Genomic DNA, 19,591 nt, shown 5'->3' with positions numbered 1-19,591 from the left:
GTCTCACTTTGTCGCCCTCGGTAGAGTGCTGTGGTGTCACTGTTCACAGCAACCTCCCAACTCTTTCTACTCTCCGGTGTATGTGGCTGGCACCCCAACCACTGAGCTGCAGGCGCCGAGCCAACCATAAGATATTTCTATGGGATTAACTCCCAAGAAAAAGAATCCTCAGAAAAAAATCACTTTTGCCTCCACAGCCTGAGCAAAGGAAATGTGGCTTGGAGCCATCAAAAGTACAAACTGGGCTTTGCGCCTCGGCCACATAACCTGGAGCCTGGTGGGCAGAGCCTGGCCCAGATCTGCTAAACAACAATGATAACTACAACCAAAAAATAGCTGGGCGTTGTGGCAGGCACCTGTAGTCCCAGCTACTTGGGAGGCTGAGGCAAGAGAATCACTTAAGCCCAGGAGTTTGAGGTTGCTATGAGCTCTGACACAACGGCACTCTACCGAGGGTGACACAGCAAGCCTCTGTCTCAAAAAAAAAAAAAAAAAGGAAAAGTACAAACTGACTGGATCCAATGGCACATGTCTGTAATCTGAGCAATTTGGGAGGCTGCAGAAGGATGGATGATCGCTTGAGCCCAGAAGTTCAAGACTACAGTGAGCTATGGTTGTACCACTGCACTATAATCTGGCGTCAGAGTGAGACCCTGTCTCCAAAAGAAAAGAAGAAAAAGGAGAAAGAAGGAAGGGAAGAAAAAGGAAGGTAAAGGAGAGGGAATGAAAAGCAAAAGAAAAGGGAAAGGGAAGAGGAGGGGAAAGAAGAGAGAGGAGTGAGAAAACAGAAAGAAAATAAAACAAGAAAAGAAAAAAGGAAAGAAAGAAATACAGCTAATAGAACTACTAGGGGAAAAAAACTAAAGGAAAAATATTTTGATCAGGGAAGGGGAAAGACAACATACCTCACTAAATATATAAATATAGGTAGAGGATAATCAACAGTCTAGTCTTTTCCCTCAATATAAACTAAGATCCGCTCCCTACTGAAAGTTACAGTCCAGCCTGGGCAACAAAGTGAGATCACCTCTTTTGCAGGCATAACACCAAACACTGAAGAACATTCCATTCGACCTTGAAAATCATTTCAAACAATGAACAAACTGACACAGCAGAGGGCCATATTATTTAGGTTGAGGAAAATTCTAGGCAAAAGAAAGGCAGGAACAAAAGCAAAGAACAGTCAAGACAGATCATAAATCTAGAGAAGAAATCGAAATCAATTAACTAAGAAAGAATGAGGAGAACAATGAGCTGAGCAAGCAGAGTGGGAAGTCAAGTTAGAAGAGGGATTGAAGTGTCCTACAGATGACAGGGATGGACACTTGGATAGAATATGGTCTGATTTATGTCACAGAAACAGAAAAGACCAACACTGTCCAAGAGAACTTTTTGTAATAATGGACATATTCTATGTCCCAATGTCCCAGACTGTAGGCACAAACCATTATCTAGCTAATAAGGATTTACAGTGTGGCTAGTGTCTAAGGAATTGAGTGTTTAATTGTTCACTTAATGTTAAAGGTTTAAATAGCCACATATGGCTAGTGGTTGCCGTATTGGCAATTACAGAATAATACTTTGTGTTAAAGAATATGTGGTTTTTTGTTGTTAAATGAGTAAACTCAAAACAATATGTAAAAAAATGATAGTAAGAGATTTCCAGCATGTAGAAAGCATATAGAAGACAGTAACTGGCCAGGCATGGTGACTCATTCCTATAATCCTAGCACTCTGAGAAGATGAGGCAGGTGGATAGCTTGAACTCAAAAGTTCAAGACCAACCTAAGCAAGAGCCAGACCTCTTCTCTACTAAAAACAAAAACTAGCTAAAGTTTGAGCTACTTTGGAGGCTGAAGCAAGAGGATCCCTTGAGCTAAAAAGACTGAAGTTGGTGTGAGCTCTGACAACATCATGACATTCAACACCGGGGCGACAGAATGATACTCTGTCTCAAAAATAATTAATTAATTAATTTATTTATTTATTTATTCTAGAAAAGATGGCAATGACTCAGCTAACTTAGAAAAGCCCAATCCGGCTTGATGCCCATGGCTCAGTGAGTAGGGCACCAGCCACATACACCAAGCCTGGTGGGTTAGAGTCTGGCCCAGACCTGCTAAACAACAATGACAACTGCAACCAAAAAATAGCCAGGCATTGTGATGGGCACCTGCAGTCCCAGCTACTCAGAAGGCTTAGGCAAGAGAATTGCTTAAGGCCAAGAGTTTGAGGTTGCTGTGAGGCCACGACCCTCTACCGAGGGTGACACAGTGAGATTCTTTCTCAAAAAAAGAAAGAAGAAAAGAAAAGAAAAAATTAGTGTGTGTCACACTTTATGGGGGCAAGACATGATTGCAAGAGGGACTTCACCTAACAATTGCAATCAGTGTAACTGGCTTATTATACCCTCAATGAATCCCCAACAATAAAAAAAAAAAAAAAAAAGAAAAGAAAAGAAAAGAAAGCCAAAATCCTATAAGCCAGTAGTATGGAAGATCAGAGAACAGCCCAATTTATATCATTTGTATCTTCAAAGAACCATACCAAACACTTTAGCATTGATTTATACCAACTAACTTTGGAAGTAGGGATGGACATAATGCTAAGTGCAGGAGGACTGCACAGTCCCAGAATGCCTTCCTCCTCTGCACAGCAAGATGATTTCCTCTTCCCAGCTTCTACCACAGGCTCTACACATCATCAAGAGGGCAACACATGGCTAGGCTAAGGTACTATAAAAAACAGATGGATCTAGTCAATGTAGACAAAGTGAGTAAATATGAGGCCAGCTTTCTCTTCCCATTAGGGACTCAGAACACTAATGGATAAAGATATGCCCTATAAGACAGAGATTGGAAGAATATTCCCTGAGGAATCCATACAAGATCATAGTTATCCTCTGACTGTTGACACTGATGAGTATCAGTCATCAATTTACTCCATCAAGAATAGTGGGCTGGGAGAGCTGGCTTGTACCTAAAATTCTAGCACTATGGGAAGCCTAAGCAGAGGATTGCTGGAGGTCAGGTTTTCAGGACCAGCCTGAGCAAGAGGGAAACCCTGTCTCTACAAAAAATAGAAAATTTAGGTGGGCTTCATGGTGGGCACCTGTAGTCCCAGCCACCTGGAAAGCTGAGGCAGGAGAATCCCTTTAGCCCAGGGGTCCTCAAACTGTGGCCCGTGGGCCACATGAGGCGGTGTGATTGTGTTTGTTCCCGTTTTGTTTTTTTACTTCAAAACAAGATGTGTGCAGTGTGCATAGGAATTTGTTCAGTTTTTTTTTTAAACTATAGTCCGGCCTTCCAACGGTCTGAGGGACAGTGAACTGGCCCCCTGTTTAAAAGTTTGAAGACGCCTGCTCTACTAACAAATAGAATAATCAGCCAGGTGTTGTTGTAGGTGCCTATAGTCCCAGCTACTTGGGAGATCACTTGAGCCCAGGAGTGTTAGGTAGCTGTGAGCTATGACACCACTGTGCTCTGGCCTGGGGCAACAAAGATTCTTTCAAAAAGAAAAAACCAAAACAGTAAAAAAAAGGAACACCTTTCACAGATGTTAAAAGGACAATAAAGTGGAAGGATTGTTTGAGCCCAGGAAGTCAAGATTAGCCTGGGTAACATGGGGAAACTGTTTCTACAAAAAATGATTAAAAACGGAGGCGGGATATGAGAAAAATATCTGGTTTATCTACAGTGTAGTATTTTTAACGAAAACTAGGTGAAAAATACATAATTTCAACACAACAACAGCTAACAGTGCTATAATAGCAAGTACACTTAAGGAAAATAAATTAATAAAGAAAAAGGATAAGTTCAGGAATACTCAGAAAGGTGGGCAGAATTAAACCATGTAAAAGCACCCAGTACCACAGCCAAAATGCTTATGGTACATGGAGGCCTGGATTTCTCCACAAATCCTGTGTGCCTACAGATCCATCCACGTATATGCCCACTATATCCACATTCAAGGAATTGCAAAGACTCCACTCAAAAGATCAGCCAACTTCTAAAGTAAACTCTTTTATCCAAAAAGCATAACTTACTAAACCAACCACTAACTTCCAAATAAGATGGCCTTAAAGAAGAAACCCAAAACATTTACCATGATAGTTCCCGGAGCTGACTCAGAAGGACTCACAGCGCTTTGGTACGTGATCCTGTTATGCACAGAATTCTGGTCATAGGAGGAGGACGTTGTTACTGGACTAGTAGAGCTCAGGGATGAGCTGGTCAAACTAGAAGAGGTAATAACTGAAGTTGTATAGGTTGAGTTCTGTACTGCACTGGTCACAGGTAAAGAGGTATTCAAAGGCTCACTAAAAGGAGTAAAAGGTAATAGATGTAAATTTATGTCACTTCACATAGCTTCATAAAATAGAACTACTTCAATTTACTGGCACAGTCTATGTTTTTATTTATTTTTTTAGCACTGACCATGCAGAACAACGTTACTTGATAGATTGATTTCTGCAACAGGTCTCCTTCTGTCGCCTGGGTTAGTTCAGCTGGTCCGGGCTAGAGTGCAGTGGCATCCTCCTGCCTCAGCCTCCCCCGTAGCTGAGACTACAGGTGTATGCCACCATGTCCAGCTAATTTTTCTATTTTTTTTTTTTTTTTTGGAGAGACAGGGTCTCACTCTTAGGCTGGTATCATATTATATTTAAGAAGCATGTAACTACAAATTTATAGTACTACATTCTTTAACAATCTTAAAAGAACAGCAATTCCTACCCCCAAACAAAACCCTAATTTAATTGAAAGGCAGGAAGATATCCTTAAGAATACTTAAGATTCTTTTCTTCTGTTTTTTTTTTGAGACAGAGCCTCAAGCTGTCGCCCTGGGTAGAATGCCGTGGCATCACGGCTCACAGCAACCTCCAACTCCTAAGCTCAAGCGATTCTCCTGCCTCTGCCTCCCAAGTAGCTGGGACCACAGGCGCCCACCACAACACCCGGTCATTTTTTGTTTGCAGCTGCCATTGTTGTTTGGCAGGCCCGGGCTGGATTAGAATGCGCCAGCTCAGGTGTATGTGGCTGGCGCCTTAGCCGCTTGAGCCACAGGCACAGAGCCTCTTTTTTTTTTTTTTTTGAGACAAGAGTCTCAAGCTGTCACCCTGGTTAGAGTATTGGGCTTAAGTGATTCCTTTGCCTCAGCCTCTGAAGTCGCTGGGACTACAGGCACCCACCACAATGCCCGGCTATTTTCTTGTTGCAGTTGTCATTGCTGTTCAGCTGGTCCGGGCCAGTTTAGAACCCAGCCTCAGTGTATGTGGCTGGCACCATAACCACTGTAGTACAGGCGCCGAGCCCATACTTAAGATTCTTTAGCAAATCCAGGTATGTGAGATCAACATTGAAAAGAGAACATAGCCAGGCATGGTAATTCATACCTAGCCTAAAGAGCAGGAGATGGGAGAATCCTAGCACTCTGAGAGGCAGAGGCAGGAGAATCGCTTGAGGCCAGGAGTTTTGGACCAGCCTAAGCAACACAGGGAGATCCTGTGTGGTGGAAAGCACCTGTACTTTCAGCTGCTCTGGAGGCTGAGACAAGACTGCCTGAGCCTAGGAGTTTGAGGTTGCGGTGAGCTATGATGACACCACTGCACTCTAGCCCAAGAGACAATGTGAGACTGGATCAATTAATCAATCAATAATAAAGCAAGAACAAAAAACATCAGGTTTTGCCTCTGGAATGTGGAAAAACTAATAAATTTTTTAAAACTCTAAAAACAAGATTTTCTACTTATAAAACAGTCCATCAAAGGTAAATTACTGAGGCTGAAATGTGGAGATAATTGGATCCCTTTAAGATTACTGGTTGGGACGTAAAATGCTGCAATTTCTTAAATGGTTAAGAGTTACAATATGATCCAAAAATTCTATTTGCAGTTATACATCCAAAAGGACTATAACCACATAAACCTTGAAACCAAACAAGCACAGCAGCATGATTCATTACAGTCAAAAAGAGAAAACAAGCTCGGCACCTGCAGCTCAGAGAGTAGGGCACTGGCCACATGCACCAAAGGTGGCAGGTTCGAGCCTGGCCCAGGCCTGCTGAACAATGACAATTGCAACCAAAAACTAGCTGAGCATTGTGGCAGGCACCTATAGTCCCAGCTACTTGGGTGGCTGAGGCAAGAGAATCGCCTAAGTCCAAGAGTTTGAGGTTGCAGTGAGCTGTGACGCCACAGCACTCTACAGAAGGCAACATAACAAGACTATGTCTCAAAAAAAAAAAAAAAAGAGAGAGTAAATAATCTAAATGTCCATCAACTAATGGATAAACAAAATGTATATCAGTACAAAGAAACAACTGGTAACAAACAGGATATGTACAGGCCAGGTGCGGAGGCTCACACCTGTAATCCTGGCAGTCTGGGAGGCTGCGGCGGTCACAGGTTCTGAGCTCACTGCCTGAGCTCACAGGTTCAAGACCAGCCTGAGCCAGAGCAAAACCTGGTTTCTAAAAATAGCTGGTTGTTGTAATGGGCACCTATAGTTCCAGCTACTCGGGAGGCTGAGGCAAGAGAATCACTTGCGCCCAAAAGTTTGCGGTTGCTGTGAGCTATGATGCCATAGCACTCTACCAAAGGTGACAAAGTGAGACTCTGTCTCAAAAAGAAAAAAAAGAATATGTACAATATTGAAAAGCTTATGTTAAATAAAAGCCAGGCACAAAAAGCCACATGTTGCTTGCTATAGTTATAAGAAATGTCCACGATAGGCAAATCCAGGGAGGGTGCCAAGGACAGGGCAAGAAATAAACTGGGGATGTCTGTGACAGATATAGGGTTTCTTTTGGGGACAATGGAAGAAAAGGTTTGGAATTAAACATTGGTAACACCTGTACAAAAACCTTTTACTACAGGATACACTGTCTCTACCATTTCTTAGGCTCTATATTTTTCTGTAACAAAATACTAAACTCAGGCAAAACCAGAGAAGTGGGAAGTTGTGTACCTTAAAGCCTTTGAATATAAGCTGATGGGTGTCTGATTACTATTTTCACTGGTTGGCGTGGATCCAAATTCAGAGAGCGAGGGTTCTGATCCAAATTCCAGAGCTCCAAACTGAATGTTTAATCCTGTGACATCTGCTGAACCAGGCATTTCCACTGCAGAAACTGGAATCTGAAAAAGCAAAGCTGTCATGTCAGGAACAGAGATCAGACTCCAAGTCACAAGAGCCTATAACAACAGAGCCAAATAAGCAACAGGGTTTCCCAGGCAACAATGGAATGGAAAAGCAGTGAGAGATAAAAAGAAAAAGGGAGTAAGACTTTTTTAAAAAGCAAGTAAAGGGAGATAAGCAAAAGACAATTTAAAAGTTAACAGAGTCAGTGTTAATGTCACCTCCTGCTTCTTAGACCACTGGAGATAGGAAGGTGCTGCTGAGTAGATGATGAGGGAAGAGTGGGCACTAAGCTGACTACTCCATTTTCAGGGACACACCACAATAAAACCATTACCTGGTCAAGGAACCATGCATCTTCCAACATGAGATACAGCAAAATTCACAAGAACAGATTCTCTGAGCATGTATTTGAATGAAGGGTTACTGGCTCTCAACACAAATCCATTCATTCCCTCTAATATTAGTCCAGTCATTCAAAAATGGCTAAATCCTCAAAAAGCAGTGAACTATGTGCTTAAAAAACACTACATCACAGTTTCTGAGACTTAATATCACTACTCGAGCTAAATGTTAAAATAAATCCACATTTGAGACTGTGACTTCACAATGGAATGCCCACCTTAGATGCAGGAGGTATCCGCCGCTTAGAAAGTTTCATGTGTTTGGGCTGTGGTGGGTGGGCAGACGCAGTGATGTTGTCAATGGTCATGCTGGGTAGCTGCAAAAGTTTGTTCACAGTGGAGTTACTGTCTCCAGGTGCTGATTCTCGAAGTTTTGCCTGGGAAGGAAAGGACTCCAAACCAGGAGGAGGTACAGTGACTGTCTGGGTCTGATGCTGCTGTCGCTGGCTCAACTGGCTAAGCACAGGGGATGGCTCAGGCTGAGATTTAAAGTCTATGAAATATGCAACCAAAAAAAGTAAACAATGATTAATTATTTGTGTACAAGGGCTTAAAACTTCCTCTTCCACTATCACTGATCATGACAGGTTCCATTTCCTTCTCCAAAATCATCTTGTAACTAAATTTAAGTGACATATAAAAAATAAGGTGTAATATCCGGCTTATGATAAAGGGAAAAGTTGCTCCAATAGGTTTGTACTTTGTTTAGTATCAAGAGAGATGATGTGGTTCATGCTAAAGCCAAAAGAGTGGGTAAGCACAGTATCTAAGTACTATATATACCTGGCCATTAGCTAACAGCAAAGTATATTTTTTTGTTTTATGGACCTTCTATGTAACTACAGAATACAGGAGACGTTACAAAATCCAAAAGGTATAGGAATGTATATGAGGAATATAAATCACCCCTCCACCCCATACCTTTATTTTTACAAGGCAAACAATGTACACAGTTTTCTGTGTATCTCCAAAGATACTCTTTATCAAAATACAGACATATACATACACACACACTTTTATCTTTTTCACAAACCACTTAATTTTCAGAGATCGTTCCACATTAACATGCAAAGAGCTATACACTCATTTTTTATGACTACCTAGAAATCCAGTGCAAATAGGTATCACTTTATACTTTATAAAATCAACACTGTATTATTAATAGACTTGTAGGTTTTTTCTAATCTCTTGCTACTAAAAAAAAAAAATGAACACACACACACATATATATATGTATTTTTTTGGGGGGAGGGGGACAGAGTCTTACTTTGTTGCCTCAGCATTCCATGGCGTCATAGCTCACAGCAACCTCAAACTCTTAGGCTCAAGGGATTCTCTTGCCTTAGCCTCCCAAGTAGCTGGGACTTACAGGCGCCCCACCCCCACAATGCCTGGCTATTTTTAGAGATGAGGTCTGGCTCAGGCTGGTCTCAAACTTGTGAGCTCAGACAATCCACCTACTTCAGCCTCCCAAGTGCTAGGATTACAGGTGTGAGCCACCGCACCCCACCACAAATGAATATATTTGTATATAAGACATTTGGTTCAAGTGCAAGTATATCCCTAGTATCAATTGCTGGAAAAGAGATGCTGGCTCACACGGTAAATAAATACATTTTCAATTTTGATAAATACTATAAAACTGCTATCCACAGATACAATATACCCTTTTTTAACAGCTCTAATATCAAATTTTCATTCCTTCTTTGGAAAAAATAGTATTTAAAAAATGAAGTCTAAAATGATATAACTTTGCTTAAGTATCATTTTATATACTTTAGTGTTCTTTTCCTATGGACTTTGTTCATAACTATTGATCATTGTTTTTTTAACCCAGTTGCTGATCTGCTTTAAGTTACTCCTTTTATATTAAGGATATTAATTCTTTTATCTATGATGATATTTTCAAAATTTTTATATTGTTTGCATTTTGATTTGGTTTTTGCTTTTTCTTTCTTTCTTTTTTTTTTTTTTTGTAGAGACAAAGTCTCACTTTATGGCCCTCGGTAGAGTGCCGTGGCATCACACAGCTCACAGCAACCTCCAACTCCTAGGCTTAAGCGATTCTCTTGCCTCAACCTCCCGAGCAGCTGGGACTACAGGCGCCCACCACAACGCCCGGCTATTTTTTGGTTGCAGTTTGGCCGGGGCTGGGTTTGAACCCGCCACCCTGGGTATATGGGGCCGGCGCCTTACGGACTGAGCCACAGGCGCCGCCTTGCTTTTTCTTTATTTTATTTATTTATTGTTTTAGTCAGCATCACAAGCAATGCTGGTTCTGGTGTTTTCTGTCATACCATAGAAAGGTAACCCGTACACATAGAGTGTATGAAAATTCTTATAGGTTTTTCTACCACTGTTCTAGATTCACTATTGAACTACTTGACCATTTTGGCACTTGGCACTGGGATACAACTTCAATTTCCAAACATACTTAATTGCAATGAACCACTAATTTGAAAAGCCACCCTTATCATAGAACAGAGGTCAGAAATTCGTTTCTGTACAGGGCCAGAGAGCACATATTTTATGCCTTCAAAGGCAATCTGTTAACAATTGGGGATTGAATATAGCCAGATTTTGGACTCTCTGGCTGACTTCCAATAGAACTTAATTTTTAAAAGGTGGCATATCCAGTTTTCAACTTGATATTAGAGACATATACCATAAAGACAGGCTTTATAAAGAATATGGGAATGGCATGCTTATATCTAAAAACCCCTATCACTCATTGGTAAATATGCAGAAAAAAATTAACATAGGAGGTCTACAACTGCTATCAAAAAGCTCTGCTTAAAAGTTAAACCAAGTGTTGATCCAAAGGGTGCAATAACATAGTACACAAAAGGTGCCAACACAGTAAGAGTGATTCACTGTGCCTAGAATGAGGTTTCTGCTCAAAATCCACTCTCCAGGCTTGGCAACCATAGCATAGCAGTTACAGTGCTAGCCATATACATCGAGGGTGGCAGGTTCGAATCTGGCCTGGGCCAGCTAAACAACAATGACAACAGCAACAAAAAATTAGCCAGGCATTGTGGCGGGTACCTGTATTCCTAGCTACTTGGGAGGCTGAGGCAAGAGAATTGCTTAAGCCCAAGAGTTTGAAGTTGCAGTGAGCTGTGACACCACGGCACTCTACCAAAAGGTGACATAGTGAGACTCTGTCTCAAAAAAAAATCTGGCTCGGACCCTGTAGCCCAGCAGCTATGGCACCAGACACATAGACCAGAGTTGGCGGGTTCGAACCGCCGCCCAGGCCTGCCAAATAACAAGGACAAGTATAACCAAAAAAATAGCCAGGCATTGTGGCAGTCGCCTGTAGTCCCGCTACTTGGAAGGCTGAGGTAAGAAAATCACTTAAGCCCAAGACTGAGGGTGACATAGTGAGACTGTCTCAAAAAAAAAAATTTACTCTCCAGTAAGCCTAGGCAACATAGCAAAACCCTATCTCTACAATAGCAAAAACCCCTACGTGCCGACACTCTAACGAGTTTCCCTGGTAGATATCACCTCAAACCTCAAACTAGTCTTAACTACTTGCAAGACAGTAAGCTATCTCATTAAGCATAAAAAAATGCTTTTCTGTCTCTAAAAATGTTCTAAACATAAACCAGCCCACATAACCAAGTCTATGATTAAACAGAATTGCTATTCCTTAATACAGAGTGGCATATGAACACTGAGGGAATAGTGGTTTAATGTCATTAATTTCTGTGAGAGTTTAGTTTAGAAAACGTCCACCTTAGACATGGCACCATTAAAATACAAAACACAGAAGATAAAACTTGACCAAACCATGGTGGATACATGCAAATGTTATAATAAGATAGCATCACAGAAGATGGGATTTAAAATGTTATCCACGTTCCACTTACTATCATCACCACCCTATTCTAATAGAGCTCACAAAATTCTGTTGATGCATGTACGCAAAGCGTTAAATAGTCATATTTGCATGCTTCTACCATACTTTTGCACATCTCTTTAAGGCAGATACTACAAGTACTATTACTAATAACATAACAGCAACAAATACAGATGTTATATGACAAAAGGAAGACATTTAATTTAGAAATCTACAACAATTCTACTAAAAAGAAATATCTTTTAGGTCAAGTTCCATATCCCAAGTTCAAAAATGCCAACTTGTTTTGACTTGTGTAGCCCCTAGCATCATGGTCAAGTTCTACATCTTTATGGTCAAGTTCACAAGTCAACATACTCTGCTGATGTTTAGATGCTCTACAAAGCGGCAAACCAATACCAAAATACACATACTTACCAAAATGACTGAGGACGGAGGACTGGGATGCTGAGGGCTTGAGGTCCCAAGAAGTAGTACTTGCAGGGGGACTCGTACTATTCTTCTGTGAACTTGAGGTGGTAGTAAATTGGCTCAAACTTGGAGCTTTCAACTGCTCCAAAATATGGGAACTGGTGATGTTCACCATTTTTGATGATGTAAGCTCTCCAAATCCTGATCCAAGTACAGATGACTTTAAAGGGAGATAAAAGAACAAATCCTCAGCAATACAGAATTTCTCACCCAGGCTTTAAAACACACCAAGTGGCTCAGTGCCTGTAGCATAGTGGTTACTGAGCCAGCGACATGCACCAAGGCTGGTGGCCAGGCTAAACAATGACAGCTGCAACAAAAAAATAGCCAGGCATTGTGGCAGGCGCCTGTAGTCCCAGCTACTTGGGAAGCTGAGGCAAGAGAATCACTTAAGCCCAAGAGTTTGAGGTTGCTGTGAGCTGTGATGCCACAGCACTCTACCGAGGGCAACACAGTGAGACTCTGTCTCAAAAAATAAATAAATAAAATAAAACAAAACACACCAAGTATTTTAAAACCCATAACTAAGAACACATGAATTAGGCAGACTATCCTTAGAAAATACTCCATGAAAATAGTATGATAAGAACTGACTAAATAAATCCAACAATCCTTCTGGATTCTGACATGAGCAATTAATGGGATGGAGGAGTATTTGCCATGAATTGATTTTTTAAAAAAGTGGTATCAGTAGCTAATGCCTGTAGTCCCAGTACTTTGGGAAGATGAGGAAGCAAGATTGAGACCATGAGCTTGTGACCAGCCTGGGCAGCATGGGGAGAACTGGTTTCAATAAAAAAATAAGAAAGAATGAGCCAGATATGGTGGTGTGTGCATACAGTCTTGGCTACTTGGGAGGCTGAGGAAAGAGGACCACCTGAGCCCAGCAGTTTCAGATTACAGTGAGCTATGACAGCACCAGCACTACTGTACTCCAGCTTGAGCAACAGCACAAGATCCTGTCTCAAAAAAAAACAAAAACAAAAAAGTGATGTCACAAGGTTGCCATTAAATACTACTTACTTCTCAGCCACCCACGTTACTGGGACTATAGGCACATGCCACTGCGCTCAGCTAATTTTTCTATTTTTAGTAGAAGCAGGGTCTTCCTCTAGCTCAGGCTGTAAATACTACTTTTTTTTAAACTAAAGAGGAATACTATTTTAAATGACAAGATATGCTTGACAAAGAAAATGACAATATTTTCTTCATCTGTGAAACAGATTAATTATCTTTGATGATTAGAATGTATTTGGTCACAGAAGTGCTCAGCTGTGAGGTCACCATGCAAAATCAAACTCAGGTCACAAAACTTAAAGCAGTTAATATAATAATGTCCAAGCACCCTGGACACTGCTGTGTCCAAGTTGTTTAGATAACTAAGAACACTAAACATGCTCAAAAAATAAGTACATTAAAAACAATGTCACTCCTTCCCCAATCTATCCTGTCAGATAATGGATCAAGATCCAAAGACAGTGAAAACCTATGATTACAAAATACAATGCAAGATCAGCTGTACTTTTTTTTTTTTTTTTGCAGTTTTTGGCCAGGGCTGGGTTTGAACACACCACCTCTGGTATATGGGACCGGCACCCTACTCCTTGAGCCACAGGTGCCACCCAAGATCAACTGTACTTTTATACATCAACATTATTCAGGAAGATTAGTGCTTTGTCCAAAATGACATTTCAAATCCATCTAAGATCAAAAACAAATACTTTCCATTCCCACAAGAGCATAGATCAAGTAAGTCAAAAATGATTATTTCTGCTTTCAATATTCAAAGATAGGGAATAACCCAATTTCTGTAAGGAAATCTGAAATTCGACCATTGTTCCAGATTGTTTGTTCATGCTAACCACTACACCAATCTTACTTAGGTTGCTACCAATCTGCCAAAACCCAGCTTATGCCGACTTGTTCAGTGAACCCTTGCTACATGATGCCTCTCTTCTTCCTCTTTTTCTGCATAATCTCTGTTAATCATCAGCTAGTTTTATCAAATGTACTGTGCACTTTATAGCACAGTGAAACTACTGAATCAATGACTACTGCCTTGCCCTAGGTAATACTTAGCAGAGAACCTGGTATAAAAATCACCAGGGAGACTTTTGTTTTTTGAGACAGTCTCACTATGTTGCCTTCGGTAGAGTGCCGTGACATCATAGCTCACAGCAACCTCCAACTCTTAGGTTCAAGTGATTCTCTTGCCTCAGCCTCCCAAGTAGCTGGGACCATAGCTGCCCGCCACAACACCCAGCCATTTTTTGGTTGTAGTTGTCATTGTCGTTTGGCAGGCGTGGGCTAGATTCAAACCCACTAGCTCTAGAGGACATGGCTGGCGCCCTACCCGCTGAGCCACAGGTCCCGAGCCACAACAGGTAGACTTTTAAAATGTGCACAAGAATACATGCGTGGGCACGCATGTACCCATAAACAAACATACATCATGCCCAAATACCATTCTTAAAAACACCAGCTTGTTTTGTCTGGGTTGGCTGCAGGCATTGTCGTCGTCGTCGTCATCATCATCATCATCATCATCAGTGTTGTTGATGTTTTTTATTAAGTTCCCCAATGATTCTAAAGGGTTGAAAACCACTGCTTTAACACAGTGGTATACAGACAATTCTTTTTTTTTTTTTTTTTTTTGTAGAGACAGAGTCTCACTGTACCGCCCTCGGGTAGAGTGCCGTGGCGGCACACGGCTCACAGCAACCTCTTAACTCTTGGGCTTACGCGATTCTCTTGCCTCAGCCTTCCGAGCAGCTGGGACTACAGGCGCCCGCCACAACGCCCGGCTATTTTTTGGTTGCAGTTTGGCCGGGGCTGGGTTTGAACCCGCCACCCTCGGCATATGGGGCCGGCACCCTACTCACTGAGCCACAGGAGCCGCCCTATACAGACAATTCTTATTCCAGTTTCTCAATGTGTTGCTCACCACACAGAGCAACACACCTAAAGATCACTGCAACATTTCAAGTCCTACTTATTAACATAATGATAGGCAAAGATTTCAACAAGTGGGCAAGGACACGATATCATTATACCAATACTAGATGGAAAGAAAGAGGAAGTACATAGTTAAGCCTAAGGAGCCATAAATAATTAATAAATAGCTAGATAGATAGGAGAAAAGGACATTGGTGGTTCAATGAAAAATCAGAGATTAGGCCTTCTCAAAAGAGAGATGTCACCAGGCACCACAAACAAAATATTTTTTTTTCTTTGAGACAGAGTCACACTCTGTTGCCCTGGGTAGAGTGCTGTGACATCACAGCTCACAGCGACCTCAAAATCTTGGGCTTAAGTGATTCTCTTGCCTCAGGCTCCCAAGTAGCTGGGACTACAGGTGCTCACCACAACACCCGGCTATTTTTAGAGACAGGGTCTAGCTCTGGCTCAGGTTGGTCTCAAACCTGTGAGCTCAGGCAATCCACCCACTTTGGTCTCCCACAGTGCTAGGATTACAGGTTGAGCCTAGCCAGAATCGCATCTATTAATGACACTGAAAGTGCTAAGTCCCCAAACCCACAGCATGATATGATCATCCAGAATAGAAGATAGCAATGATGAAAAGTTTGCATATTCAATTCCATATTTTGTGAACATCCCACAAATGAACTGACTTGGGTAGGAGAGAGAATTCTGTTTCTCAACAATTGATTTCAGTAAATCACAGCAAAAGATGAACTAAAATAATGATCACTAGTGAAAGTGTAGGTTGTGGTTGTCGGGGCGGCCTCCCGCGTGGCTGGAGCGGAGCGCCAATGTAGGCTTGCCTTTTCCCAGGTGGTCATCCGGCGGCTTCCCCCTGGTCTCACCCAGGAGCAGCTGCAGGAGCAACTGCGCCCACTGCCCGCCCACGACTATTTCGAATTCTTCTCGGCGGACCTCAGTCTTTACCCTCATCTCTATTCAAGAGCATACATTAATTTTAGAAATCCTGATGACATCCTTCTTTTTAGAGATCGTTTTGATGGATGTATCTTCATTGACAGTAAAGGTCTGGAATATCCTGCTGTGGTAGAGTTTGCTCCGTTCCAGAAGGTAGCCAAAAAGAAGCCTAAGAAAAAAGATGCCAAGACCGGGAGCATTGAAGATGATCCAGAATATAAGAAGTTTTTAGAAACTTACTGTGTGGAGGAAGAGAAGGCCATTGCCAACCCTGAAACTCTACTGGGAGAGATAGAGGCAAAAACGAGAGAACTCATTGCTAGAAGAACTACACCTCTTTTGGAATATATTAAAAATAGAAAATTAGAAAAGCAGAGAATTCGAGAGGAGAAACGAGAAGAGCGGAGGAGGAGGGAGTTAGAGAAGAAACGCTTGCGGGAAGAGGAGAAAAGAAAAAGAAGAGAAGAAGAAAGGTGTAAAAGAAAAGAGGAAGATAAACAGAAGAAAACTACTGAGAAAGAAATAAGAATTAAGCTTCTTAAGAAACTGGAAAAGGGAGAGGAACCAACCACAGAGAAACCAAGAGAAAGAGAAGAAATTGATGTTGGAGACGGAAAACATGAAGCCCGTGCTGCTTGTGCAGTCGGGAAAGCCAGACCCTTGGAGATCTGCCTGGAGGAGCCCAGGGAGAAGTAACAGAACTTTAGATAAGACAGAATCAGACATTCTTCCACCAACCCTGGAACATCTACATAATTGAAGCTTCCTTCATTCTTATGTTATAAATAAAATGGGCCCCACAAGAATGTACCCATTTTGCCTCATCAGCCCTGGCCCCTGCATTTTCCCCTTCTCTCTGTGCCTTTAAAGTGCTGGCGGTTCCAATTTACCTACACGAAAAAGAGCTACAGTTTGTTGTTTTCCCAGGAATGCAGTCAAAATCTTGGATTAATAAACCTTCATTCATTGAAAAAAAAAAAGTGTAGGTTGTGTGCTCATAGTCCTCTCATCCTTTCACCCGCCCACTCAGAACTTCCTATAGTTGGGCAGATCCTTCAATTCCCTGTTCCGCAGCAACATTTTTTCACAAGCTATGCTTGAAGCTTCCACTCCCAGCAACCTATCTTCACAGCCTTCACTGACAGTTCCTAGGGCTCTTTCTGATGGGAGCTTCACTTTCACAGGAAGTCACAGTTGTACACGCAGCACTAAGCACAATGAACACATAGCCAAACTATAAGGGATTCTATTCCATCATTTGGCATTTTAAGACAACATAGTTTTTATGTTATGGAATAAAAAACCCAAAACAAAATGCAAAGAATATAAGAACATAGGAAGACTTAGAATTGTTTTGCATTATTTTAGAGCAAGCCAATAGTAACAAACATTTGTGTTTAAGTAAATTGGAAAACAAATGAGAAATTTAAACTATTAAGTATAGGTAGAATCTTTGAAACAAAATTTAAGAAAAAATATCACTAATAAGAAGGAAAAGATGCTTCTAGCTGACAGAGTGATCATTAGTTGAAAAGAATAGCAAATCACAATAGAAAGTTTCCATATTCATCCAGGAAAACTCAGTGTAGTTCAATTCCACACAGAATCATCAGATATGTGCTTGGAAATTATCACATCATTGTTTTCTGGACTGGAATACACTACATAAATTTTTATATTTAGAAAGAAATTGTAAGGAATGTGTCATATTCCAGAAAACATTTGTTAATTGGTGCACTTCCTTAAAATCCCACACTGAAATTAAAAGTGAGTTACCAGGCTCTGCGAAGAATAGGAGCTTACAGCTGTGGAGCTGCCAGTCCCTGGTGCTGTCTGATTGTTGTGCTGAGAATTTGTGAAGACAAGGGCTTGGCCAAAGTCCTGCTGTTGGGAAGTTTCAAAGGAGCTGACATCTGAGGCTTGACTGGGAGGAACAGTCTTCTGGAGTAAAGCTACAAGATCAATGCTAAGTACACAGAAAACAAATGAGGAACCAGTCACAAGTAAATCTTACCATCAAATTGATTTCAGAAGCAAATCAATATAAAGTTATACTAAAAATAAACTGAGAAGAACCTTTGGAAAATGGGGTTTAAGGAAACAAAAAAGAGGGCTTAGGCTGGGTATGGTGACTCGCACGTGTAATCCTAGCACTCTGGGAGGCCGAGGCCAGTGAATTGCCTTAGCTTACGAGTTCCAGAACCCATCTCTAGCCAGGCATTGTGGTGGGCACCTGTAGTCCCAGCTACTTGGAAGGCTGAGGCAAGAGAATCGCTTAAGCTTAGGAATCTGAGGTTGCTGTGAGCTATGACACAATGGCACTCTACCAGGGGTGACAAAGTGAAATAATGTCTCAAAAAAAAAAAAAAAAGGACATGAAGCCACAGAGATTGAAGCAGGATTTTACAGAGAAGAAAAATAAAAAGGGGTAAGGAGAAATCTTCACACAAATGACACGATGACTGATTTGAAAACCTGGAGCAACAGAGTAAACTTAAAAATTTTCTGAAGCTTGCTAAGACTATTTTACCCCATTTATTACTTGGAACCGAAGTTTCTAGTAGATCCACACTCATAGGGACTTCAGCCAAAATTGATAATTTCCTAAGTTGCACATTTATCTTAGATATATTTTATATTCTATATGTGTATAAACCAAATAATTTCTTATCTTAAATATTCAGGAACTGTACATTTGTTAATATATGTATATTAATATTAATGTGTATATCAATAAATACATTTTTAAATTATTTATTTATTTATTTTGGTTGCAGTTGTCGTTGTTTTAGCTGGCCTAGGCCAGGCTCGAACCCTCCAGCTTCAGTGTATGTGGCTGATACCCTAAGCTATGGGCGCTGAGCCAATAAATACATTCTTAACTAGAACTCTTTTAATGGCCTCAGAAGGACAGATATTCCAACTTGAGAAGCATGGACTAAAACCGGAAAGCAGAGGCCGGGCATGGTGGCTCACTCTCGGAGGCCAAGGCGAGTGGATTGCCTGAGCTCATCATGGGTTCGAGACCAGCCTGAGCAAGAGCGAGACCCTGCCTCTAAAAAATAGCTGGGCACAGGGTGGCACCTGTGGCTCAGTGAGTAGGGCGCCAGCCCCTTATAAAGAGGGTGGTGGGTTTGAAGCCGGCCCCGGCCAAACTGCAGCAAAAAAATAGCCAAGCATTGTGGCAGGCGCCTGTAGTCCCAGCTTACTTGGGAGGCTAAGGCAAAAGAATCACCTAAGCCCAAAAGCTAGAAGTTGCTGTGGGCTGTGACACCACAGCACTCTACCAAGGGCAACAAAGTGAGACTTTAAATGTCTCCTAAAAAAAAAAAAAAATATATAGCTGGGCACTGTGGCAAGTGCCCGTAGTCCCAGCTACTTGAGAGGCTGAGGGAAGAAAATTGCTTGAGCCCAAGAGTTAGAGGTTGCTATGAGCTGTGACGCCATAGCACTCTACCAAGGGTGACAAAATGAGGCTCTGTCTTAAAAAATAAAAAAATAAAATAAAATAAGAAAGCACGAAGAAGAAACCATGTTTCAGATAAACACTATCTGACATGAATAAACTTCTACCTTCAAATATCAACTCTTCTCCAAACTCACCTTACTCAGTAGAACCTGCAAGCACGATGCACAGGATTTTTCTGACATGATAATACATTCAATTAAACCCAATCAAAGGCCAGTTCCCATCAATTCTCATAATTAAAATTCCCACCATACCAGTGAGATAGACGGATTCTAGGTAAATTCAAAGTAAGTTCTATTCCAAAAGGTTGATAAAAATTATGCGTAAAATGTTCTGCACTATC

General features: G+C 41.3%; 2 protein-coding genes and 1 non-coding gene across 8 annotated transcripts in view; 1 reads left to right on the top strand and 2 right to left on the bottom strand.

Annotated features, from left to right (window-relative positions):
- Positions 1 to 19,591, bottom strand: part of UBAP2 (ubiquitin associated protein 2) — a 122,285-nt gene that overhangs the window by 16,773 nt on the left and 85,921 nt on the right. For 4 of the 6 annotated variants that reach the window (XR_008375651.1, XM_053570416.1, XM_053570425.1 and 1 more), the window contains 5 exons: positions 17,556 to 17,745; positions 11,826 to 12,039; positions 7,759 to 8,033; positions 6,966 to 7,135; positions 4,105 to 4,318 (listed from right to left, as the gene is read on the bottom strand). Coding sequence is in view for 5 of the 6 variants with exons in the window: in XM_053570416.1 (XP_053426391.1) it covers positions 4,105 to 4,318; positions 6,966 to 7,135; positions 7,759 to 8,033; positions 11,826 to 12,039; positions 17,556 to 17,745 (1,063 nt within the window). In the remaining variant the exon portion in view is untranslated. The remainder of the gene's footprint in view (positions 1 to 4,104; positions 4,319 to 6,965; positions 7,136 to 7,758; positions 8,034 to 11,825; positions 12,040 to 17,555; positions 17,746 to 19,591) is intronic. The other 2 variants (XM_053570445.1, XM_053570459.1) reach the window with 1 other exon arrangement.
- LOC128568458 (regulator of nonsense transcripts 3A-like) lies at positions 13,563 to 16,759 on the top strand. The gene is made up of 2 exons (XM_053566150.1): positions 13,563 to 13,628; positions 15,606 to 16,759. Exons 1-2 carry the CDS (start codon positions 13,563 to 13,565, stop codon positions 16,473 to 16,475), a joined length of 936 nt encoding a protein of 311 aa, XP_053422125.1. The 3' UTR covers positions 16,476 to 16,759.
- On the bottom strand, positions 17,348 to 17,431 carry LOC128580347 (small nucleolar RNA SNORD121A). Its single transcript, XR_008378640.1, has one exon. It is a non-coding gene; the product is annotated as a small nucleolar RNA SNORD121A (small nucleolar RNA).

The sequence above is a fragment of the Nycticebus coucang genome, chromosome 2 (assembly GCF_027406575.1).
Source record: "Nycticebus coucang isolate mNycCou1 chromosome 2, mNycCou1.pri, whole genome shotgun sequence".
NCBI classification, from domain to species: domain Eukaryota; kingdom Metazoa; phylum Chordata; class Mammalia; order Primates; family Lorisidae; genus Nycticebus; species Nycticebus coucang.
The sequence above is the reverse complement of the archived record's forward strand: the minus strand, read 5'-3'. Positions and strand labels throughout refer to the sequence as shown.